This window comes from Maylandia zebra, linkage group LG22 (genome assembly GCF_041146795.1).
Source record: "Maylandia zebra isolate NMK-2024a linkage group LG22, Mzebra_GT3a, whole genome shotgun sequence".
In the NCBI taxonomy this organism is placed as follows: domain Eukaryota; kingdom Metazoa; phylum Chordata; class Actinopteri; order Cichliformes; family Cichlidae; genus Maylandia; species Maylandia zebra.
The window spans coordinates 11,832,736-11,858,737 of NC_135187.1; the positions used below are offsets into that span (position 1 = coordinate 11,832,736).

General features: G+C 39.5%; 1 protein-coding gene across 1 annotated transcript in view; it reads left to right on the plus strand.

Annotated features, from left to right (window-relative positions):
- The first annotated feature begins 818 nt into the window (after positions 1-818).
- The window catches only part of angpt1 (angiopoietin 1), a 62,900-nt gene continuing 37,716 nt past the window's right edge, over positions 819-26,002 (plus strand). The window contains exons 1-4 of the mRNA XM_004548943.4: positions 819-1,650; positions 22,411-22,566; positions 23,227-23,348; positions 24,568-24,800. Coding sequence (XP_004549000.1) covers positions 1,255-1,650; positions 22,411-22,566; positions 23,227-23,348; positions 24,568-24,800 — 907 coding nt within the window. The 5' untranslated portion in view covers positions 819-1,254. The remainder of the gene's footprint in view (positions 1,651-22,410; positions 22,567-23,226; positions 23,349-24,567; positions 24,801-26,002) is intronic.

The window sequence follows — 26,002 nt, forward strand, 5'->3', positions numbered from 1 at the left end:
GACCACAGATGCTTTGTGACTGTTTGCTGAATTTTTACTTTACTCTATAGTACATATTAAATATTTGCATGTACATATATGTATATACTACTTACAGTATATATAGTGTCAAACAGACTTAGCAAACATTACCAAATGATAGAATGGTGGGCATTTTTGGTGTTCGAGTGCTCTCTAATAGTATTTTAAATTTACTGCAACAAATTCTATGGAATGAAAGATACTTAATATCTTGTGGTAAATGTAGCTCAGGCGTATGGTTTGCTGTCCATTAGCCACTACGTAGGTTTGCAGTTTGATCCTATGGCTACTTCCATGTAGGTGCTGCAGTTTATAAAACAATGCTTGTCCTGACTATGGATTTGTACTTTCAAGAGATAAGCAGAAGAACATATAAAGCTACCCCGAGCACAGGTGACAAGTTCGTAGCACCTGTTATTAGCTGAGCAGGGAGAAAAGAAGAGATAAATTAAATGCGTGCGTTCAAATTATTATTATTATTATTATTATTTTACACAGGCAAGGGAGCAGGTCAACCACATAAACCGGTCTGAAAGCTGATCCCCACAGTCTAAGCATGTCCTCTGTGCTGAGGTCTCTTTCTGCCAGGATCACTGGCGCACACACACACACACACACACACACACACACACACACACACACACACACACACACACACACACACACACACACAAATACGTCCATGCACAGAGTCACATTCCTCTGCAGGCTCTGCGAGGGGCAGGCGCAGAGTGTGCTGGAAGCTTGGAACTGCTCTTCAGAGTGCGCGTCTCCCTCCCTCCCTCTCCCTCTCTCACTCTCTACCCCCAGTCGTTAAGTTTGCGAGCAGAGGAGGAAAGAACGGCAGAGAGACCAGGGGAGGTCTGACGACACTATCCCAGCATACCCAGCACCTACTTTAAATGCACACTCTGATAAACGCAGGCAGGCTCTGATTTACTGGAGGAACACCAAGAAATATAGCCAAGCTGTCACACTCCAAGACATGTGTGCAACTTTCCCTGCCAGGACAAAAGCTTAAGAGGAGGTTTGGAAACATACATGTGTGTCCCGTCCATGGCAAAAAAGTCTGCATGAACTCTGACTGCTGGAGGTCCAACTTAAGGATGGAGGATACATGTTTCAGGCTAACGTTTTCTGATTCAGCACTTAAGAGAACATCTAGTAAAGCATAGAAGGAGAAACAAGAGACACAAGAAATTTAATCACCCTCAACAGCGCTTCCAGGCTGATATGATGCTGTGGTACCACTACAGTCGTCACCTGCTGTCGCTGGCGGCGCTTCTGGTGATTGTGAGCTGCGGAGGAGGTGAGCAGCGGAGAGGGACGGACGGCAGCAGCAGTAGCAGTAATGGAGGGAGTACTACTAGTAGTAGCAGCAGCAGCAGTAGTAATTCCAATAACAGACGTTTTCATAAGATCCAGCATGGCCAGTGCACCTACACCTTCATCCTACCTGAGGGAGAGGGAGCTGGAGGAGGCTCCTGCAAGGAAGCGAAGGCCAGTAGCTCGCAGTACAACGCCAACTCTCTCCAGAGGGACGCTCCACCACCTGAGCCAGACTTTCCCAGCCAGAAGATCCAGCAGCTGGAGAACGTTATGGAGAATTACACCCAGTGGCTACAGAAGGTAAGGAGGAACTTTATGTGGAGCATCAGGTGCTAGATCTCTCTTTTCATTTAAACATGATCTTGGCTTAATGATAAGCTGAAATAAGAACGCAGTGGAATTTTCCTGTTTTAATCAGAACCACGCTGAAAATCTTAGAATTGCATCTGCATGAGTTTTTTCTTTTGAAGTGGCTGCTGTGTGCTATTTGTTGAGATATTTGTGTCTGCTTGGGTGTGTGGTCTCCCCAGAGCGTCTGTTTGTAGCTTCACTAGATACCTTGTTTTGGTTTGTGGACGAGGCTGTCAGACTAAAACCATGCAGTGTTTGCTGTTTTCATGTAGTCGACACGTAGTTTGTCAAAGTGCTTGTCTGTAGGAGAGTTTATGTGCCTTGGAAAAGTGCAGCTTTCTTTTACCCATACCCCCCCCAAAGGGTGATGCTGTGTGGCCACTTTCAAAATAAAATTCCAGAGATTACCACACAAAACACTGACAACATCAAAAATGTTAAAATGCACGGCTGTCAACTGGTTGACTTACGCCTCATAACTCCTTCAGTTGTTGAGAAAGCAGCCTGGTCTCATAGTGGCATTAATCTTCTTTGCTTCTGAGTTGACAAACAGACTTTTATTAGTTAACAAAATATGTGTTTTTGATAACACACAAAAGAGGACAGACTGGAGTATTTGGTTACGTAACTGTGTACTGCGTCTCTGTCTAATACATCTCTGTTTTCCTGACGTCTTCCTACTTTTCTCTGTGTTAACCGCAAAATTCCACAGATGCTCATACAGCAAAGGTAGCTATATGTCAGTCACCCTCTGCTCTCCAGTGGGCTGTCTCTTTAATGGCAGGAAGTCAGAGGGAGCCCCAAGAGACTCAAAGAGGAGGAAAAGACATGGAAGGAGAATGCTCTCTTTATTTTTGTTCAAGTGTGAGTTTAGCCTGAAAATCCAGATTCATATAAAAGAAGTTTTATGTGAATATTTTTATTGGAAGAATTTATTGGTTAAATAACTCCTAAATTAAATCCTTTTAATGGGAATTTGAAGATCTGTGAGGTGTTTTGTTCAAATATGTTAATAAGATGCGAATTCATATCTGATACTGCTTGGCAGGCACTCTGCTTTTTCAGGCTTTGAGACTTTGTGTCTCCGAAAAGCCCAAGACCGTCTCTCTGAAATGAATACACGATTCAAACAAACAAACTTTCAGTTTTGGCATCACAGGATCTCGTGCTCCTGCTCTTTCTACAGTGTTCTTGCTCCCAAATAAGATTAGCATGTCCAGTCTGCCATCAACACCTAAAAGCTGATGGCTTATTTTATTTTCCGCAGTTTGTAAGTCAAACACGCGCACAGCTAACAACTGATGGATTTCATGGATCACAGTGTAACGGGGAATTTATCAAGCTGAATTTCACCGATTAATCTGTTTGTATGCAATGAACATGTCCTTCGAAAGCTCTCAGAGCTACGCTGCGTCTGCTTTTCGTTTTCTCAGAGAAAGTAATTTTCACTCCACGAGTTGGAGGAAATAGTCATTTCTCATCAATTAACCAGGTAGTGGCAGCGGTCTGCTAGAGCGAGATGTTGACTGAGTTCGTAATTAAGGGAGGTAGTGTTGGGGGCTACTCCACCCTCCAGCAAATTCAGAATATCTTACGAAACTACAGAACTTAGAAATGCGTCTCAAACCAACTTGGGTATAGCACAAGAGGATTTTGTCGCTACTACTGACTTTATCTACATTTAGCATTCTGTGTGTCACAGTTGTTTATGTAGAGTCACCATTAAAGGGAGGAAAAATGAGAAAAGACTTTTAGTAGTCAAACGTCTGAAAACTTGTGTATGTGTTTCTGTCTGTGTCTTAAGTGCAGAGAAAGGCCATGGTTTATAATAATACCAGCTCTATCTTTGCTCAGTGAACCTCATCCGTCTATGACAGTACAAGGGACCCTGTGAAAACACAACGGCAGCATTCGTGCACTGAAGGTTTGACTAATGGGACCTCTAGAATAACTTTCTCCTCAGATGTAAGGAAGAGAGCACCACTACTGCCATTGTGCTTCTCTCCTGACACCTAGGAGTTTATCGTGCAGGACCAAAGACAATCTTATCATGAATTTTCTGATGTATCTTCTAAATACTGTAAATTTAAATACAAAAGCAGAAAAAACAAGTATCAGAAATAAAGAGGAATTAGCTCTTGGTCATTTCATAAGGGAAGTTTAAACACACAGTGGTAATTCACGCTAATTGCACTACATGGGGGGGAGAACATCAGGATGCAGTTAACATTTTTCATTGGACAGAAGATTAAGCGTCTCAGTCGGTCTATCTATCTTAATCACGCCGGTCTTTTTACTGCTTGTCTAAAAGAAAGCTCGCCCTGATGTTGCTCCAACCAGCCCTGATGAAAGAGACGGACAGAGAAGATTATTATAGATAGCAACCCTGTGCCTGTGCTTTCAGTCCAGTGTGGGGGGTAGACAGTTAAGAGTGATGTAGCAAACAGCTGTTGGGGAAGTGTTTTAAGCCTGAGATCTTACCTTTGTCAACCCAGGGTAAAGTATATGGACCCGGATAACATTCCTAACCAGTCAAAGGTGGCTCGTGTTTGCTCAAGGATTACTTCTTTTTCCTGTCTGCAAGGTGAAGAGCCATGGATAAGCTTTCTTACCAGAATTTCACAGAATTATAAAAGGAACACACGGGCAGAAAACCCCCACAAAAAACAAGAAATGGAGAGAAAATAAAAGACAACAGGTAGGTGACTGTGTTTGGTATGCAAATGTGTTTTTATTTTTGACACTTATCTATAATACTTTTATTTTCTGTTCTTACCAAATATATTGTCCACAGTGATATTAATTATTCACTGATTTGTACTTTAATGGGGTTTATATTGGGCAATAGCTGAAAATGAAAAAAAAAAATAGAGAAGAAACACCCTTCAGTGATGTTACAAGTGTTGATGTTGCATAGTCTGTCCACCTGAGGGCGCTCTGCAACTTGTTGGCAACAGGTGTTTGCCAACAAGGAAGAACCAAACAAGTATAGATCAAAATCCTTTATCAGACAGGCTGTAAAACTGGGACAGTACATCAGACATTTCACAGGATTCAATTCCCACAATGCACCTGCTGCAGCAACTCACCTATCTGTTACAAACCAGCCAATCTTAGTACAACACAGAGTGATACAGAATACTGAAGCTAACAAAATGCTAAAATACATACTCAATATGCAGCAGGAAGGTAAAGTACGAGTTTTTTTCGAATTTTCTCCATATCTCATAAACAGGTGTTTTTGCTATTAGTTAGTTCCTTGCTAGAATGCAATACGGTTACAGCTTAGAAGAGATTTTGTTATCTTATGCTGGCAAGTCAGCTTTATTTATTATTATTATTTATTTATTTATTTATTTATTTATTTCAAACATATGTCACCATATGTCACGTCAAAGTGCATAAAAAAATCGTCCATTTTCAATCCAAATCCAGTGTATGCCTGTAAAATTCCACAATGAAACTTTGAATATATATAAATCTCAACCACAGTGTCTCACAAACATCAAACATAATCATTTAGCATCAAACAGCAGCAAGCTAACGTTTCCATTTCTGAAGCTTTTATAACATAAACTGTCTGGTCAATGCAGCAAACCTTATTTTTGAAATACCTAAGTATGAGTTGATCTTCTTGGGATTTAAAATATCTCGTGCTTATAACTTTGTGCAATTTAGGGCACAAAAAGGATTCCCAGTGTCATCTCGCCATAAGGTCTCCTACCGTTTATGTACATATACAGGCCATAATGTTCTAAAAACCTCCTATTAAAATGTTTTCTTCAAGCAGGCTGTCCCAAAATCTTAATGCTATCGGAACAACAGGACAATTTCACCTCGACTAAATGTTAGCAGCCGTCATGGAATAAAGAAGCCAGAAGATTGCAAATGTAACCAGGAGCCAGATTTAAATATGCACTCATTGCATAAAATGAGTTTTGTTGGTGGTGGAAACATTTTTAAAAGCTACATTTTATCAGCATCTACTTTTAAATTGTGTTTGGAGTCCCCCCCCCCCCCCCCCCCCCTTTTTTTTGGGTTGTTCGATAGAGTGTGGATACAGGCAAGTTTTCATAAATGATATACAAACTGAAATGACCAAAAATATTGACTGAGCTAATAAGATTTTGATGTTCGACAATTTCCAATATTTAGTGTTGCGACATACTTAGATCAATACCAAAACTCAGCTTTATTGACATGTTAAAAGATGAAACTGGTGTTTTTTAGTGCACTTTAACAACAGATGGTGTTCTTTGGTGCACTGAAGTGTAATAAGATCTTCTCATTTCCCCCTCTTGTGGAAACTGCAGAAAGTTTCTGGAGAAGCCTTTGCCAAACTAAGCTGTTGAACATGGAGGGGAAATGACCATCCTGGGTGTCTTATCCCTGTGAAATTCCCATCTTTCTGCCTCTTGACGAACTTGACTGCGTTGCATAAACAGTGCTTTAGAGGATATACCAACATGTGGGCAGCAGCTTGTTTCCCTTCCATATTGGGAGTTCATTTGAGAAAGAGTGAATATGTTTCTCTACTTAATGCTGTCAGAAGGCCACACAGTGTGCCTGGGGATCCAAGGGGAAACCTATCTATTTTAGTAGTGACTTCCTCTATAAGAGTTTATTTTTCACTCGTAATGTTGTCCAAAGCTAACAATCGGATGATACATAAAGACGGGCAAATGCTCCAAGGAATAAAAAGTCTTGTCCTTCTGGACCTCTAAACTTGCAAAAAGGAAACCATAGAAATTACAGAAGGGCGCTCCAATAACAGCTTCCAGAAGGGTTTTCTTGGTTGCACTTGTGCTTTGACTGTAAGTGAAAAGGAAAGAGAACTTTCTGCTTCTGCGTGTCGTGGGAGCAGGGAAAAACATTACAACAATGCCGCAGTATTTCCACACGGACATGAAAATGGGGTTCAACACTGTTAATGTTTCTGATTTTCAGGGAAAGGGGGCATTTAGCGGTTTTGTCATGCTCAATAAGCCGTACCGCTTTGTTTTCAGACTCACCCGTTTTTTCCAGAGGTCGTATTTCAATTAACCGGTGGCTGCGAACATGATGGCAGCTTTGATACTGGCCAGGCAGGTATTGTACACCTATGTCTCTTTAAAGTCACATGAATGAAGCAGTACATTTCTAGGTAATGTGACAGTCCATTTTGAATTTGTCTAGTTTCCTTTAGTGCAGCGATACAAAGTTACCATTTGGTTTCTTTTTCCATCATTCATTTTAGTGAATTACTCTCAGGTGGGTACTTTATTGAGGATTTATTTTGCTTTAATTACAAGGTTATACATTTGGCTAAATGCTTGCAGGATTTATGACATCCCCACTGAAAACACTGTAGCTATAGCTTGTAGCTTGGCACCCATTCGTGCATCTGTAAAATAAATTGAGAGTTTCCTCTTATAGGCTCATGTTTCCGTGCACTCTCACTCTTCTAATGGTGCTAATTTTTCTTCATTTGGTCGTTAGAGGTATTACGAATGTAGGTACTCTTGTGATTTGGCCACTTGGACACAGTGAAAAAAGTCACGCACATATGCTATACCGTATTATTACTTTTAATCATCATTAAAAAAAATTTGGAGGTAGTCTGAAGTCTAGCCCCAGGCCATCTGATTGATGAGAGGTTGTATTCAGATTCCTTTTAGCTCTAATCTGGTCACCACCAACTTCAGAGGGACATATCTGACTTTTCAGCTGCTAAACGCTCCATTATGTTCACCTTTGCTAACTTTGCAAGTCTGCTTTTTAGTTGACATTAAGAACAAAGCGGTTTAACTAGAGCTTTTTTTTTTTTACTTAAACAGCAGTTTGCCCGGACCAGAAGAGTCATAAGAGAAACAAACCAAACAATGAAGTCAGAAGGAATTCCAGCACTGAGACTTTGAAATAGCCTCCAACTCCAACTTTGTTTAGCTGACTCTCTGGACGCCTTTTAGTCAAGGAGGCCTTTTGTTGAGATTCTTATGGATAGTACCTGTTTTTAGTTAGCTGTTTTCCTTAATTCCTATATTTTATTTTTTGGATTGCTTTGTGAAGATATATCTGTAAAAAGCACTTTAGAAATAAACTTTACTTCCTTACTTATTTATATCTCAATATTTGTAAAAGCTCTGGGAAATTATTTAGAGTTAATAACACCAAGTCATCCATTCATCCACCCGTTCAACTTAGGGTGAAAGGTGCTGGAGCCTATCCCAGCTGTCATGGGGCAAGATATGGGGTAGGTTGACAGACCATCACAGAGCCATTGTTTATACAGCAATACAGATTATATCAGCTTTAAGGTAAGTGTATGTGTATAGGTTTTATTCTAGTGTGGTATTTAAATATTTTCTTATAAAATTGTTGAAATAAGAGGTTTTTTGTTTTTTTGCCTCCCAACAGAACAACCATACATAATATTATTCTGGGCAGACAAGTGAAAGCCATTAGTACTAGAGTGGAAGTTGTTGTCAGAAGAGTTGCCAAAAGCAAAAAGGTTCTTGTCTGCATCTTTGCCACTGCTAAGGTTGAGTGATTATGAGCCAAATATGAGATAATAACAACTTAGATAGAGTGGAACATTAGACATTATGGTCGATGTAAGTGCACGGTTAGTAATGTAATGTGCTGTTATTTTAGCCTGCAGCAAATCACGAGTGTGTTTAAGCTTACTTCAGTCGCAGAGCTGCCTGTTATCTTTTTTGTATTTTTGTTTTATAATGACTCTTGATAAACAGAGCAGATGATAGATAATATTACTCACCCATATCTGCTATTTGTTTTCCTCCAGACTTCGGTTCATGCAGGTCGTACGCTGTAAATCAAAGTTTGATTAAGGTCAAAGGAACTGATATGGCATTAAAAACAAAGCTCTGTTTGGATATTTGATATTTGAGCTGTTTGCAGAGAATACCCCAAGACGTCTAACTCGGTTTGAATTTGCAGTAATCTGTCAGATGTTCTCTTTTTTTTTCCCAACTGGTTTGTTTCCAGGAAAAGATAACTGATAAAATATCAATTTCTTGTATTGCTGATTCTGGCAATGTGCCGCAGAATGAAAAATAAGGATACGCTGTGAATTTGAATGCTCTCGCTACATGCTTCAGTTTGTGTTCATCCAATTTGGAAGTTCACTCTAAGTTGTGTTGTTTGATCTTCGTTTATGATAATTTTCAATCCCGTAGATATTTCTGTGAAGTGGAGGAAAAATTCCTGAAGCCGCCTTAGATGCTGCCTTTGAGGCCGGCTCTCCCTCCAGTGTCTCTTTGACTCTCCCTGACAGATGTTGCATTCTGAGTGGATGTCTTTGTTTGTCAACGCTGGGGAGCCTTCCAGAGGTTCCAGAGGGCAGCGCCGTTTCACCCTGCTTGGAGTTAGCCTTGCAGATTGTGTGTTTCTCGGATTCTAAAGCAAAGAAACACAAGAATCAAGGTCAGATGCTCCAAAATGAGGAGAAAAGGCCGTAGCGTGAGGCCAAGTTGTAGAAAACTGTTGACAGGAAGCGCATAACGGTGAAAAGAAGACAGAAGAAGATTGGGACAGACTCGGAATAGTAGGAAAGAAAACATAAACAGCTTCATTCCCTCGCACTGTGGCCTACATAGATCTTCAAATGAGTAATGGTTGTCTCCATTGTTTTTGTTGCGTTCTTATGGTGGTAGGATGTGAGCCACTTGTTCTTAAGCCCTTCGTGTCACATCTGAGCATTACTTCACGTATTTATTTAATCGTTTATTGTCTTGTGGTGCGAGTGAGGGAGGCGAGCTGCTCTGTGAGTATTGTGCAACGTATTGAATTACATCTTCAGACCCACACATCTTGATGGAATTCAGTCTGGAGCAATTCAGAAGGGCAGGCTGTTTATAACCTGCCTCTGTTTTCTTTGGGCGCTTTGGGCACATGAAGTGAGTCGGGTCTCGGTTTATCGCTTTAAGTGCTGTGATTGGTGTGACACTTCGTTCAGCCTGCTAGTGGCAATACGCACATGCACGAAAAGATATAGACGCACATGCAGACACATTTGCACCCACATTTGCACCCACAAATCTTAATATTTGCTTTGAAAGCAAAGACACTCGTAACCCTGTACAGAGTTGTGTTTGCGTTAGCGGGGACCTGAGCCAGACTTCTCATATTTCACAGAATACCACAGCTGGAGCTGGCACACTCACTGCAGACATGTAGAGGAAAGTCAGTAAAGTGGGTTACCCTGTGACATTTCTTATGTTCCCTGCTGTTAAACAATAACACCCTCAAAACATCGTACAGTGCAACTCAAGAGTCCTCATAAAATCAATGACTCCGTCGACTGTTTCAGTATGTTTCTTTTCTTTGGTCGTTTTAGCTGTTTGTACTTTCGGTCACGCTGCTATCAGAGCTGTCGATTAGCTGATAAGGAACACCTGCTGCACGACAGAATTTGGTGATGAATTGCACCAAGTATGCAATTCACACGCCTAAAACGCATAATTCGTTTGTTTTTAAAACACAATCTAAGTATTCAATCAAGTACGGTAACAAGAGGCTCTAACAAATAATCTTTTAGGCAAGCAAGCTGTGTATTGGATTTTTTCTTTCTAGTAAAGGCTCTAAAAAGTTCAACATTACATATAAGCAGATACTGATTTAGATTTTCATTAGAACTTGCTTTGTTGCATTACACCAAACTATAGCTAATCACTCTCCCACCAAAAAAACCCACCCAAATTGACATGGAAATAGCTCTTTTATATAATTCATAAATTCACTTTAAATGATAAATGTTGTAAAAATCAGTCTATACTTAATTTATCTAGTCCTACATATTTTTTTCTCTGTGCTCACAATGCAAAACCCATACAAACATGTTGATACATATACTCACTGGCCACTTCTTCAGTTACACCTTTGCGAGTTGGACCCTTTTTTGTCTGCAGATTTGTGGGCTGCTGCTGCAAATCTCATTTTCCACAACAACCCAAAGATCTGGTTGCCGTGGAAGCTATTTGAGAGCTGTGAACTCATTGTTATGTTCCAGAAAGCAGTTTGAGATCATTTCAGCTTTTGTGACATGGAGATTTATACTGGTGGATGGAGCCATCAGAAGATGAGAACGCTGTGGTCATAAAGGGATGGACAAGGTCAGCGACAGTACTCAGATAGGCTGTGGCATTTAAAAGATGCTCAGCTGGTACTAAGAACCTCAAAGTGTATCCCCCACAACATTACACAACCAGCAGCACGCCTGTATCACTGATATAATACAGGATGAATCCATGCTTTCATGTTGTTTACACCAAATTCTGACCTTTATAGAAATCTGGACCTTCATTTAGGACTGTTTATTATTGCTACATTGTTATTCGAGTGCGTGTTACAGGGGAAAACCTTGTAAAAACACTGCTGTATTTGGTGTCAGCCTGAAGCATCAAGCTGTTTTTGGTTTAGGCAAACAGTTGGCTGTAATGATTAGTACAGGTGGATTTTAGCAGTCAGTGTTGTGATTACTGGTAGAGAAAGCACTTTGCACACATTTAGGGATGGAAAAAATGTAGCGTAACATTTTTCTTCATGTACTTCCCCTCTGCAGCAACGGTGCAGTGACAGACTACCTCTAAATTGCGCTGCTGCACGGTGACCTAACAGGAACTAACTTAGAAATCTGTTGTTGATTGAAAAGATGGATGTGCTTGTTGGTCTGAGTTTACAACGAAAATACAAATGGTTACAAATAGTTCCAGAAGTTTATTTAAGTTGACATGTTTGCTGTGATTCTGAGGTGGAAAGGTTAATCCTCCAGAGGCCTGGACATGGACGTTAGTAAATCTGCACGCGTGAGTGTGTCACGTTCGTGTCCGTTTCTGCATGCGGTTTGTGCACGACACTGTTTTATCTGCACAAGCCTGTTTTTTCGCCTGTGTTTGGATGAGATGACCTTGAGCTTAGCCGATAGTCTGAGAAGGATCATATGAGATGTTACTTCTCTGGGCATGTGCAATCACAAGGTGCAGAAACTGGAACAGAAGCTGACACATGCTGTCAAACAGCACTCACATTATCCATGTAAATGTATACACGTCAGTGATACATGATGTCTATGATGTCTCGTCTAAGGGAAGGATGAAGATATAACTTTTAACAGTTACAGATTGCAAAAAAGAATGGGTGATGTCACTGTTTTCCTAAAATCTACCTTGTATGGAGTAATTATCATTGTTTGCCATGATACAACTAAGATTCGTGGCTTTCTCATGGTTTTCAGTCCTACAACAGCACCAGACGGAGTTCGGTTCCAAGATTAGATGTTCATATTTCAGTTTTTCTGAGCGTTGTGGTACTCATCATGTTGGCTTAACAGTTAAGGTTTAAAGTTCATTCACGTCCTCAGAGATGGCAGCTTTCAAAAAGAAAACAAAGCCTCTTCTCTTTTTTTTTTTCCACAGTGTTATTGCTTTACAGTCCATTTAGTACCTGGAACCTTTAAGCCCTCAAACTAATCACAAAAAATGGATAAGATGTTTTGTTGTTTGAGCATGACGATTTATGTTTGGTTGCACTGGTTGAAATCATTTGATCCATCCTTTGCTTTTGCTTTTGTTTATAGACATGTCTTGAGTGCCGCTGCCTATGAAATTCAAAAACAAACAGAAACTGAACACAGAAACCCAGGAATTAGACAGGTAATGCACACAGTGTGCACTTCTCTAAATGATCCTTTTCTCTACTTCTGTTTTCTTTAGCAACCTTGCACAACAGAAAAAGATGTGATGTAATTCCAATGACATGCTATGTCAAGAACCTTTCAATGTGTGTACAAATGTACTCGTACTGCAGTTTTTCTATGAAAAACATCAAACACGTGAGCAGCTAATGATCAAGATGCACAAACATGCAACATGTCAACCGAAGCCAAAGATCAAACTGCTCATTAGCTGCACATCGTCGATAAGAGCAGCGTCCACGTCCTTTTAAACATATGTGGTAAACTTCGGGTCAAAGCTGTTTCATGTGTGCATGTTAGCTGGTCTACTTCGGCCTCACTTACTTAGAAGTGCCTCGTGCAGCCACTGACAGTGCGTGTTAGCAACAGTGGAAGCGTGCAAAATGACTGAACAGTAACATAATCTGGACCTGGTGCGATAGTGTCTCTGTGTCTTCGGTATTAAAATCAAAGCGAAGCAAAGATTGTAAGAAAGACTCGGAAATGCAAGTACGTGTAGATGTGCAGATATGGGATGGAGGGAGGCAGAAAGAGAAAGTGAAGGAGGCCGTGCTCAGCTCACACTGTGGTGATTAACTATAGGAACAGTTTATAAACTCCGGAGTCTATGCTTAATGGGATGTTAGGATGAAAGATAAACACGAACGTGACATTGAAGGAAACAACCCTTGTCATTAAAGGCTCATTCGTTTTGATTTAAAAAGACGCCCAGCTTGGTAGGTAGTGGGGCTGGCACACAAACTACTGGAACCATTTTTCCCTGAGGTTTTGCCTGACTAGGAGGTTTAACATGCAACGCTGTATGTAGTAAGGTTTCTGTCATGGCTGAAATTAAAACAAAACATGCCCCCTTTCATATATTTCTACAACTGTCTGGCAGAGGAATCTCCTGCTGGGATGTTTTGAGGGTATACTGGAATGCTATCTCAAATATTTGGACGTAATAGACTCCTCCATGGGATGGTGGGTTTGCGATCCCTGTGTGCTTAAGTAAAGGGGCAGACTGACATGGCCAGCAGCATAGACACACAAAAAAAGACTTTTAAAAAAGGGTGCATTCCTGTCCAGATGTGTCCCTGAGGAAAGCTTCTCATGTTGGATGACTAAGTGAGCCACAATATCTCAGGACTGTCCCTCTGCTGGTGCTCCCAGTTTAAGACATCTGGATGAATGGTAGCAGGTCCAGCTTTGTTTGCTTATTTGTTTTTCGTTATGCATTCCCATGTCTTGAATGACTGCAAGAACTTCCTCTCCCATAAGGCTAGATAAGCAAAATTAATTGGAGTAATTTTTGGACCATTTTGACATTAGATAGCACCAATGTAACTGGAGTATTTATGAAAATATACATTCATATGCACACTTTCCTTCACTGTATTTGTTTACATTTGTCATTGAAAGAAACCATGCTTTGTCTCTAATAGCGACTGTTACATCTGCTTGACTTAGGAATCATACATTAAATGCTGTCTTGAACCACCCCTCATTTCTTTAGGTACAGTGATTTATTGAATCATGTCCATCATGCAGTAAATAAAGGCTCTTTGGCATAAAAGAATTCCCATGTTAGAACTGTCTCACGCATGTAATTTCTTTAAGTACTCTGCAGGAGTAGCTCCCCAGTTGTCTATCAAGGTGATCCCATACTGCTTCAATCATGGTGAGTTTTGGGCTCTGAGAAAGTCAGTACATGACTGATGGTGTTCTTTTGTCTTTCTTCTTGTCTTTTTTCTCTACTCTGGGATGCTTTTACTGAATTAGCATCAGATGCTTTCCAGATGGTATTGCATCATGAATCAAAATCTGCTGATACTTGTCTGTGTGCATAATTCCATTCTCTTTGACAATATCCTCACACCACTGGCTGAAATGCAGCTCTAAACCATTTCAGACCCATTCTACAGAAGGCTGTAGATACTCACTGTTGTACCTCTCTCCTGATCTTTGCAAGACTGCTTGCCATTGATTTTCAGTGGGGACTGGTTTTTGTGTAATTTCAGTTTTTACTTAATTTGGCATACCTCAGCATTTTCTTCCTTAAGAATGGCTTCTTGATAGCCACCCTTCCACTGATGCCATTTCTGATTAGGCTTCGAACAATAAATGGATCAACTGATCTGAACTTGTCAAGTGTCCTCAACTTTTTTAAGGACACACTACACACCATGCTCAGATACGCCAAGTTTTTGGCTAATAGCTTTTTGGGAATTGCCTTGTTGGTGCAAAAATACTATTATATTGCTGTCAAGCAGTGCTATCTTGGCATTGTTCATAGATTCAGCTAAAGAAATGAGAATAAAGTGTGTTTTTGCGACAGACTGCCAGTAACCTAAAGTAAGGACCTAAAGATACAATTTTAAATTTATAATAATAACAATAATAAAAGCTTGTTCCTACCGTAGATTTTATGAGATGGGCTTGTTCTCTCGGTTTTATAGGAGTTGTAGCCTGTAGATATTATGATATTTTTATGTTTCTTGTCTAACACTTTGCAGTGATTTGAGTTATGTGTAGTTTCACTGGAATTTAGTCCTAAAGAAGCACTGAGCAGAGCAACTCTGAAAATTCATTTCCAGAATAAATTTTCCTCATGAAAACAAGCAGTGTCTGTATAATCGTATCAAAATCAGTAAATGAAAACCAAACATTGCTCTTGGATGTTCTCACACAAGTGCTACAAAACTCAAGTTCAAGGCTTTAAAATGTCCGTCTCTCTATTTTATGTCAAAAGACCGTGTTTGTCCATCTGTGCTTTTCATAACACAATGCCAACATTGCAACTTTTATATCTCAATCTGTCATTCTGACAAATAAAAGACTTTCTTTGTCGTATATTCTAGTAGTTTATCACTGAATGTATGTGTTATAGACATAACACTGTCAGACTTTGATTTTAAAGGTCCTTCCAAGTTTGACCATTCACGTAAGAGAAAGCATAACACAGATTACACAAAATTTATGTCTCAAAGAAACTAACAAAAAAAAAAACAGACTAAAAGCAACAAGAGCAACACAAGCGGGTTTTCTTCTTTCTTGGGTTTTAATGTTTTTTGCAGATTTAACATAATCAAAAGAAGTATTAAATCTAAATTTGACTCGGGTTTGTGTTTCGAAATCGTGATTAAGAGCATCAGAATTTTACCCAGACCTTGTTGAAAATCAAGCCTCATTTCAATTGAAGCATTTAAATTATCTACACAGAGATCTCATCAGTTGTTTGGGAAAAAAAATCCCCACATCAAAAGGTATTATGTATATTCCCCCTTCTGTGTTTGTGATTTATTTGAATGGTTAACACTGAGTAATGATATGCAAAGTCATATAGTTTAAGAATATCTGACAAAATGTGGAAAATATGAACTTCAATTTGGCTTAAAACTTTTGCACTCTGGTTAGAAGTTCTGATTTGTTTTTCCTAAGAAATATCACCCAGCCTTGAATATACCAGCCAGAAAATCTCACTTTCTTTTATTGGCTGCCCTGTTGACAAACCATCATGACAGTAAACCTTTGAAGGTTGAAAAATGGTGTGCGTCTGAACCTGCCAAGCAATTTTGGGTACTTCAAACTACGCACTATAATTGACCTAATCATTTATAAAGAGCTTGGTTTACTTAAAGTTGTGTACACATGTTTCATTATGTCCTTGGAAATACAAAACCACAACAAGATTAGCATCAATACTGTCTTGACAGGTTGACAAACGGGAAGAAAACAAGCAAGAAAGATATAAAGGGGGAAGAAAAGGCAGTGTTGGATCAAGCAGGTGCTGGCAGGCACTTGGTTGTTTTTCAGATGGCCAAATTCACACAGATCAAGAGAGCTGAGAGAGGGTTTGGACAACCCAATTCATTGCGCACTCCTATTCCTATTCTAAATTATCCACCATCAGCATGTTTACTTGCTTTCTTGTATTGCTTACAGACCTTCTCCAATGTAGTGGCATGACTTTCACAAATAATACATTCTGTGGGAACTACCTCCTTGCAGGAAGTCTATACTGACCTATAAAATCCTTCTGCACCAAGGGCACTTCCACAGTTTTTGAAATGGGAAGTCCCCCTGCCTCTCTTTTTAAGCTTTCTACTTTATACTCTGTGGAGTAGAAAATATAATGCCTTGATTGATGCTCAATATTTCAGGTGAGGGAATTCCAGAAAGTTGATTCTGTAGTCTGGATGGAGCATTTTCAGTCGAAGAAGCATTTCATCCCTAATCCAAGTGATTTCTTCAGTCTCGACTCAATGCAAGTTTCCCCAGCCTTACTTGTGCTTCGTTTAGGTACTTGAGTGAATGCACTCAAGGTGCCAACCAATGCAGCAATCCTCTAGAGGTTCTGCTGTTAATATCAATGTTCTCAGTCTTCTGCTTTTTGTGTAAGACATATGCCTTGAAAGGTGCTTTATTCATCAACTATAGAGGTTCACACACAGTGCTCAAGAGCTGTCTACCATATTGAGCATGATAGAATCACCAGTCTTGAAGGAAAAATGCATATTCCCAGATGGATTATCGAGAGGTTTCTGGTGGTTGCTGGCTGTCATTGAGCGAAATCAGTCACAAAGAATATGTGGTGCAAAAAAATCTCCTTTTGGTTATTTTGGTTGTTAACAGATTGTTAACAGATTGCTTAGTTGCCAGTAGTTTGCATGTAAGATGATACCTTGTCTGCAAACACTCTAACTGTGCTAACTAACGGTACACTGAGAAAAAGTGAAACATGAAAAATTGCAACACAAACCCGAAGTGGTGAATGCTTGCCTGTAAAGTGAAAGTTGTGCGTCAGCACTGCAATTTGCATGATTCAAATGACGCGGTGTTTACTTTCAAGGCAAATGGTCTCCATTTCTTGCACAGTTTCACAAATGTTCAACTAGTGGTCAGCAAGTATTCGTAGTCAGCATATTTAGTTTGAAATACCGGTGTCTGTAGCAACCTGCTAGTGACTATATCAAGGAGGTTTCATTGGGATATTAACGGGAAGTATTTTCTCTCAAGACCCAAAATTCCTACCGGGGTCACTGACCAATCTATAGGGCTGTGTGACTGTTGCTTCTGGAATGAATATCAGAATGACTGCAACAACCTCCAGCAATCACCAACTGGTCAGAATACCCATTGAATTGACTGGTTGCTGCAATATGATATTGGGCCGTTCTCTCATCCTGTCTGACTGAAGCCTTATTCACTTGATCCAATGTTGCAACACGTTCAAAATGGCAGACAAGTTGACATCACATAGTTAGCGGGTACGTGACTGCAAGACCTAAATAGTCTGTGTGAGCCAGAGCGGAGGGAGTGACACAGTTAACGACTCAGTTAGTGACTAGCTACACCAACGCAAGTACGAACCACACAAGCAACACGTAGAAACTTCCAGCTCTCTGCAAGCAAAAAACTTTGATTCAAAAAGTTAATAAGATTTACCATATACCCCAAGCATTTGTTCAGTAAACATGACAACTCATCTTATGCAATGGATGGGTTTGTGTGGTTGCAGCTAGCTGATATGTCTGTCAGGAAGTAGATGAGTGAGCACTCTGGAAGTTGTTAACTTTCATTATATTGTTAGAGCGCTTATCTACAAGGTGAACTAAATAGGATCAAACTACAGTGTTGTTGAGTTTCCAGTTGTAGTTTTTTGTTGTAGTTGTAGATTCTTCATGCAAGTTTACAACAGTCCACGGAAAGGATAACTTTGTTAAAATAAAGTTTGCTGCAGCAGAAAATTATGTCACAGAACACTGCATATAAGCCTGGATATTATTCAGTAATTTACAGGTGTGGTGTAGCAAACAGCTCTTTTAAAACTGCCTGATGAAACTGTCTACTTTGACATGCCGGGCCTATGTTTGTTTCTTATTTATTTTATGTCAGTCTTTCTCACATGACATCCTGTTAGAGGACAAAAAATGTGGCAGCAATTGAGTAAATCTCTGGATGCTGGCCACTGGAGCAAAGGTCACAGAGATCTGCTACAAGTTCAGTCTGAGTTGTTACTCATCTAATCTTGACAGACTTTAAGACAGCGGTCCTAAAACCATTTAAAGGTGGCTTTTAAAACAAACAATCGAGTGACCGAGTTAGACAGTTTTTAAGATACGGCAGAAGTTTCTCCTATTTTATACAGCTGCAGAAAGTGGCCTGCAGTAAGTCAGGGTAGCACCTTCTAAAGCCCTACTAGAGTGAATTATAGACCCGGATTTTAAAGAGTGGTGTCAAATTCACCTTCCGCTGTCAGTGAACGATAAGAATGCATAAGTGGAGCCTATTTGCTGGCTTTGGGTCTAAGCCAGCAAATAGGCCTGTGATACATTGGGAAGGGCTGATGCGGGGGGTAGATCATGGTAAGTAATAACTCCCATCCTCTCTGTTAAAGTGGCCTGCAATGCATCCAGGCATGAGTGAAAGGGATGTATCCCAGAAGCCAGGCTGCCCCAGTAACACCATTACCATCACCTCCCTGCATGCACAAAGAGCTGGAGATAAGTAGAGATGTGACAAAGCTCCACTGGAAAGTATTTTAAAAAGTCCAGGCCTGCAGTTTCTTACTTTCACAGTGTCTCTTTGCACTGCTACTGCAATTGTTTAGAAGAAGATCAGAAGTTATTTTAAATAGTAATCATAACAGAGAGTATCATTTAAAGGGATTATCCTGTGCCTGGCTCTCAAGCATTGGTATTTCAGTAGATCTGCCATAATTATTTGCAGGATCCGTATGTTGGATGTCTGACATGATGCCATTCCAACCTTTTTGCGTGTTATGCTTGGTATGAAAATGTGCTTGCTCAGAACGTTTCTATCAGCAACAGTTGCTTTTAAAGTCTCTATCCTGTCATTTACATTCTAAAGGGCTCAAAACAGCCTGTTTGGTGATTAACATCCAGTTGTGCCTCATAAACTGTTTACTCTGACCAGTCTGTGCATGCAAAGGGTACAGAGTGCACTTAAGGCACTGAAGGATGAATGTCATGGAGCGGAGCATAATTAGTAAAGTCACAGGCAGGCCACATGAAGTCAGCTTGTGCCAAACACACCACCATAAAACCTTAATACTTCTGTAAAGTAGCACTTAGGGAAACATAAACTTGTGTTTATGAGACTCTCACTTAGCAAACAATGATTATCTGAAAAGAGATGATAGATTTAGCCATTTCTAGAAGAAATTAAGAAGGCTCTAATAGTATTAAACTATTAGAAATTAGAAGTTACTTAAGGTCATAGTTATGAAAGTGGACTAATTAGTTTTGGTGAGAGACAAATATGTTCTACTAACCTTTTTGACCTGAGATGACCTGCACCTTAATGTGGCTAACAAGTTTGTCTATAGTCTGCCTATGTTACTGTTATAAGGGGTACATAGCTCTAAGTAATATTTTTCACTTGAAAGTATATAAAACTTTAAAAGCCCCTGCTAATATAATCACTTTAATGTTAATATGGTTTCTTTAGATCGCTCTGTATATCAGATCTTAGGCCCCACTCATAAAGGCACAGAGACCAGTTGATGACCATCTTGCAACCACTGGTTGTGAGGGTAAAATGAGTATCAGCTAAATGGTTGGTGGCAGTTCCTTTGAAACCAGTTGCTAAGCCTCATTCACACAGGCTGAGAGACCAATCAGTGACCCCTCTGCCAATCACCAGCTACTAGGTAGAAGTGCAGGAAGATGCTGAGTGGTTGATGGAGGAAGTTGATAAAAAGGTATAGGATGCTGCACCAAAAAAACGTCCTGGCTTGCTGGGTTGCTGGCTGGTTTCCATGTTCGCCAGTAGTTTGCTTGGAAGACGCCAACTTGTCTGCAAATACTCACAAAGTACTCGTCAAGCAGTAGTGAGAGAAGTGCAAACAAACTGAAAAAAGTGACCGTTACCTTCAAAGTAAAAGTTGGACCTTTTGGAATGTGTTGGTTACAGTGGTAAGGCACAGCTTTGACTTTGAAGGCAAACGGTCACCAGTTTTACTTAGACTTTTTCAAATTTCACTGTCATTTGGAGAGTAAATGCTAAGCACCTTCTTCGTGATTGATTTCATCCAGTGAAGGCCAGCAACTTCGAGCAACTACTTACCAACTCATCAGGGAATACATATTTTTCCCTAGTAAACGGTAGTTGCATGGAATCACTTTCTAGGCCTCTGTGACTACTCATTACTACTGAATGAACATTTAAAACAGCAATAAGCACTGAGTGAAGGCTTAAACCAAATTATTTGTGCTGAATATTCATTTTTTTTAATTCCCTGTTTTTTTTTCTATCTTAGCAGAATAAAACCTTTGCATTTTCGTTATACACCCATTTTTCACTATCCCAATCTTGCTGCTGAGTGACACAAATTCAGCTCGGCAGTGGAAAGAACTATTTGCTTTTACTGCCGACAATAGTTTCTGCTGGTAGTCAGTAAAAGAAAAAACACTGCATTTAACTGGAGTCGAGGTTAGAAACCATCTAAATAACCCAACACCCACATAGACCTATTTTACAGCTTCCAAAGTGCTGATTTTACATGAATGGGCGTGTTTGTATAATCTCTTTTCTCCTTGGTACTTTCCACTTATGACCCTCGCAAGGTCCAGCCATGATTCAGCCACACTGAGACAAACCGTGAAGTGATAGCTGTTCTTAGGTTTCTGTCATTTGTCTCTTCAATACCGTTTTTTTTTCCTGAGATGACTTAAGCTGTGCCAAACCTCTCACTGCCCTGAGACTCGGGGCCTATGATTGTATGAAATCATCACACGAACCATAGAGTTCCAGATTTACCGATCACCTTTTCTCAGTCATAGTCTGTGGTTCATTATCAGCCAGAATAATCCATCATTATTAGAACTTTGCAAATTCCAGACTCCTTGTTTTCTTTCTATGTCTTGACGCCAGACCATTGGAGGTTATATGAAAAGTGACACTTATATCAGTCTTGTGTAGTTCACAGCTAGATGAAGCCATATTATGTCTGAAATCCAGCCTGCAAAAATGTTTAATTTTACTTCTATATTGTCGCCAACAGAGGATATTGCATTGTACGCTTAATTCAACTTGGCAGAGCCACACCAATAGCTGAGAACTGGCAATGTCTGCTGAAGAGCAACAGGGATCCGCCTCGGTTCTCTTTTATTATCCATCAGTCTTGGATTGATTAAAATATTGCAGTTCATTTATTTGCTATGAAAGCAAAAAAGTCTATTTTTTTTTTATCTGCATACAAATCATTTACTGGAAATAGTTGCAGGATAAATGTTTTCTATTGAATTATACAAACAGATAAAAAAGATATTTCTGTCACTTCTGAAAATGTTATTCCCACCAATATAAACTGTATGTGAAGTATATGCATTGTAGCATGTAGCATAATTTCTCCTTGTTTGTATCTGACAGATTTTTAGCCAAGTGCGTAGATTTTAGCCAGTTGTGCGTGGCCGCAGTTGGACACAAGTTTCTTGGTGGATTTCTGGCTACCTGCTATTATTCCTATACCCTGTATCCATACCTTTATATTCTTCACTGTTTAAAAAACCAAAAGAAAAACATGAAATGTCCTAATTATAACAGAATACAGAGTTTATTCTTAATCCAGGTGATCTATGTAATTAATCTATAGGAGAACCTAAACCTTTACCGCCGTATTGTCATTTGTTTGGCTATGGAGCACAGACTAGTTTGGAGATAAGGAGGAAAAACTTCTATCCAGACAAGCTTCGGCTAATATCTATTCATCTGTTCAGGCATCAGCTAACCACCAGCATGTTTGTGCACCTGTATGAACTAAGGTCATTCTTCAATCGAGTTCCTTTCAAGTAATATGAAATAAAAAGTATGTGTGTATTTTTCTAGATAAACTTAAGAAACCTGGATGGTGAAGATGTTGGGATTTTTTTTCATTTATATGAGTGTATCCTCACATACACAGTGGATGGTATATTCTGGATGTCCGTCAGTAATCACCAGTGTCAGTATGCCACTGTCTTCTTTTTTGGGTGTAAATCTGTTGCTTCTTTCTCCTTGTTTTTTTTCTGTAGATTGAGAACTACATCAAAGAGAGTATGAAAACAGAGATGGCTCAGCTGCAGCAGAGTGCTGTCCACAACCACACTGCAGCCATGTTGGAAATGGGAACCAACCTCCTCTCTCAGACTGCTGAACAAACACGCAAGCTCACTGATGTTGAGACTCAGGTAACGCTTAAAAAATGCTTTCGAATGTTTTCAGATGCCTACATATTTGAGTGAATTGTTATAATAACACTGTGTAGGTATATCCTGTGCTTCACTAACTATTTTACACATTTTTTCTTAAAAAGAAAAAGCAAACTGGCCAAAGACAATAACGATGGTGTATGAATGCCTATCGATTACTTTCAGTACTTTGGGTACTGAAAATTGAGTAAAGTTGACCTTTGAGTAAAAGGTGATGAAAAGTAAGTGCACGGGTCATTTTTAGCTCATTTATTCAACGTACTGAATCACCTAATGGGTTTTCACCCAAGCTGTGCTCATTTTTATTGTTTTATGGGCAATAATCTGCAAATTGCAATAGATTGTGTACGTCATTGGTTACAAAAGCACTAAAACGATAACTGCTCACAATTTTTTTTTAAGTATAAACATAGTAGAGATAAATATGTTCTACATATTCCCATGTTCTAGGTGTAGGCTTGACAAAATGAAAACAAAGCTGGGGATTTATGTGTGGCTTGAATGTACAGTGCTTTGTTTTTTTTCTCAAGTGCTTTTGGTTTATCTTACATTTTGTTACATTGTTGCTGATTTATGATTACTGGGACTAACAAAGTATAATATTGATTTTTTGTATTCCGTATTTTTTTGCCGTGGCAGGTTCTGAATCAAACATCAAGGCTTGAGATCCAGCTGCTGGAAAATTCTCTTTCAACCAACAAGTTGGAGAAGCAATTAATGGTCCAGACCAATGAGATCAGCAAGCTGCATGACAAGAACAGGTAAACACACAATACACAATACAGACTGGCAACCGAAGATAAACCGGAGGTAATAAAGATGATGTATCGATGGGCGAAAGGCCAGCAAATTTACTAAACATTTTTCACTCGCTGCTGCTGTTTGCTGCATGATTGCATAAACAAAATCAAAAGCTTACTACCAGCGCTCTCTGACATTGTTAGCAGATTTTCCAAAATAATATTTAGTTATGTAAACAGCAGCAATGATAAGAAGCTCATACTCTCTTCGTGCTCAGTAGATCCAACTAAACCCCACGAAGCCTCGCTTTCCGTTTTGGACCACTTTGTATTTGTTGCAAAATCAAGCAATTAAAATATTGCTGTGGGATATGTTTTCATAACTCTAAACCATGTTCTTTACAGTGATTAGTCCTGCGGGATTGTGTTACATGATGTAGTTTTTCAGTCCATAGGTCTCACTGCGATATCTGCAGAGACTGAGACAATCACTTAAAAAAAAAAAAAAGATCGCCATTTGAAAGCATAGTTTCTGGTGAATCAGACTTCAGTTATGCTTGAAGCTTATGGACATAGATTTCCGAGAGCAATTTTCCTAAGCTTAAGCAATTATGACATTATTCAATCTCATATGTATTTCCTTTACCGATCTTATAACTGCAGGGAGGATATGATTATGAATTTGATGTCAACTTCTATCATCTTTGAGGTATTAGATTGTAAAGCTCAGATTCCGTAATAGCGTATTCACTTACCTCAAATGGGCCTGCAAAGTGAACAATGAAGCACATGTTTATACTGTGTGAGGAAAACATGGCAACTAACCCTACAGACATCATTGTTTGTATTTTAGTCAGGGAAAGTTCCTGAATTGGAGTTCTCTAATCACCTCATGGGAGATAGTGAGGGGAGTATTGCCACATGTTGATTATAATTACTTTGGGTGTCTGTCATAGGTGGCGCAGTGGGAACCAAAAGTCAAATATGAAGAAATTTAAATAAATATGTTTTAATCACCTGATCCCTGCTCATAATTGCAAATAAATGAAACTGATATGTATTGCATAACTAGTAAATCAGAGGCAGGATTAAAGCATAAACTGCCAAACAACTGTGGATCAGTTTAAATCCTGTGAAAACAAATGCAATTCCAGAGACGTTGGATGACCTGGAAGGAAATAATAATTAACAACTTCACCATGTTCCATAATAAACTCTTTCGTTTTGCTTTTCCCCTCAGCTTCCTAGAGGAGAAGATGTTAGAGATGGAGATGAGACACCGTGAGGAGTTAGAGACACTGAAGCAGGAAAAGGGAAGTCTCCAAAACCTCGTGGGAAGGCAGAGCGGCGTTATCAGAGAGCTGGAAGCCCAGCTGAGCCGGACCACAGGAAACAGCACGGCACTGCAGAGACAGCAGCAGGAGATGATGGACACTGTCCACAACCTGCTCAACCTCTGCTCTAAAGATGGAGGTAAGCAAACTGGAGTCATAAATGTGTAAAAGTTTGGAATGTTTCAAAGCATAAATATTGTTTTACACTGTAGCCATCTTGGAAAAGCATATCCTTTGATGTCTAGTGAAGTCAAGCGGGTTTATTGTCATTTCAAGCATGTGCAATGGTACCGTACACAATGAAGCGAGACAGCGTTCCTCCATAACCATGGTGCTATATATATAAGATACAACAGACAACACAGGAGAGGTCTGTGGTGCCAAAGAAGTAGATGAAGACAAGTCAAGAATTCTGAGAGCAAAAACCTTTGAGAAATACTTTTTATTCATCCCTAAGCAAATTATGTGGTTACAGTTGCTCCAACTTCTTAAACCTAATAGCAATAAAACAGAATTCATTTTAACAGGCACCAAATCAAAACTGACTAAAGTCCCAACAAGAAGTGTTTCATTATCCATTGATAATTCTGTTGTCACACCCTCCCCTCAGGTCAAGAGTCTTGGTGTCATCCTCGATAGCACTTTTTCCTTCACAGCACATATAAATAATATCACTCGGTCTTCCTATTCTCCTTAATATTAACCGCCTTCGACTTCACTCACTCCAAACAGAACTACCATACTTGTCAATGCTGTTGTCACATCTCGTTTAGATTACTGTAATTCTCTTCTTTATGGTCTACCTCATAAATCTCTCCATAAATTGCAGTTAGTTCAAAGTACAGCTGCTCATATTGTATCCAGAATTAGATCCACTGAACATATAACGTTCTTAAACAGCTCCATTGGCTTCCAGTTCACCTCCATGTCAATTTCAAGATCCTGCTTCTTACTTTTAAAGCACTTCATAACCTCGCTCCTCCATATTCATCTGATCTTCTCCATACATACTCACTTCGCTCTTCTTCAGCTCTGACTACCATGACACTCAGAGCCTTTAGTAGTCTCACCACTTTTAAATCACATCTCAAAACCCATCTATTCAGAATTGCATACACCTGATCTGTCTTAGTCCATTTTTACAGTGCTCCGCTTTTATACTTGATTTTATATCTTCATGCTTGTTTTTTTTTATTTACCTTATGTTTAAATTTTATTTTGCTTTGTTTTATTATATTTTATTGTTGCTTCTGTTCTGTGGTATTGTAAGGTGACCTTGAGGGTCTTAAAGGTGCCTATAAATAAAATGTATTATTATTATTATTATTATTATTATAAGAC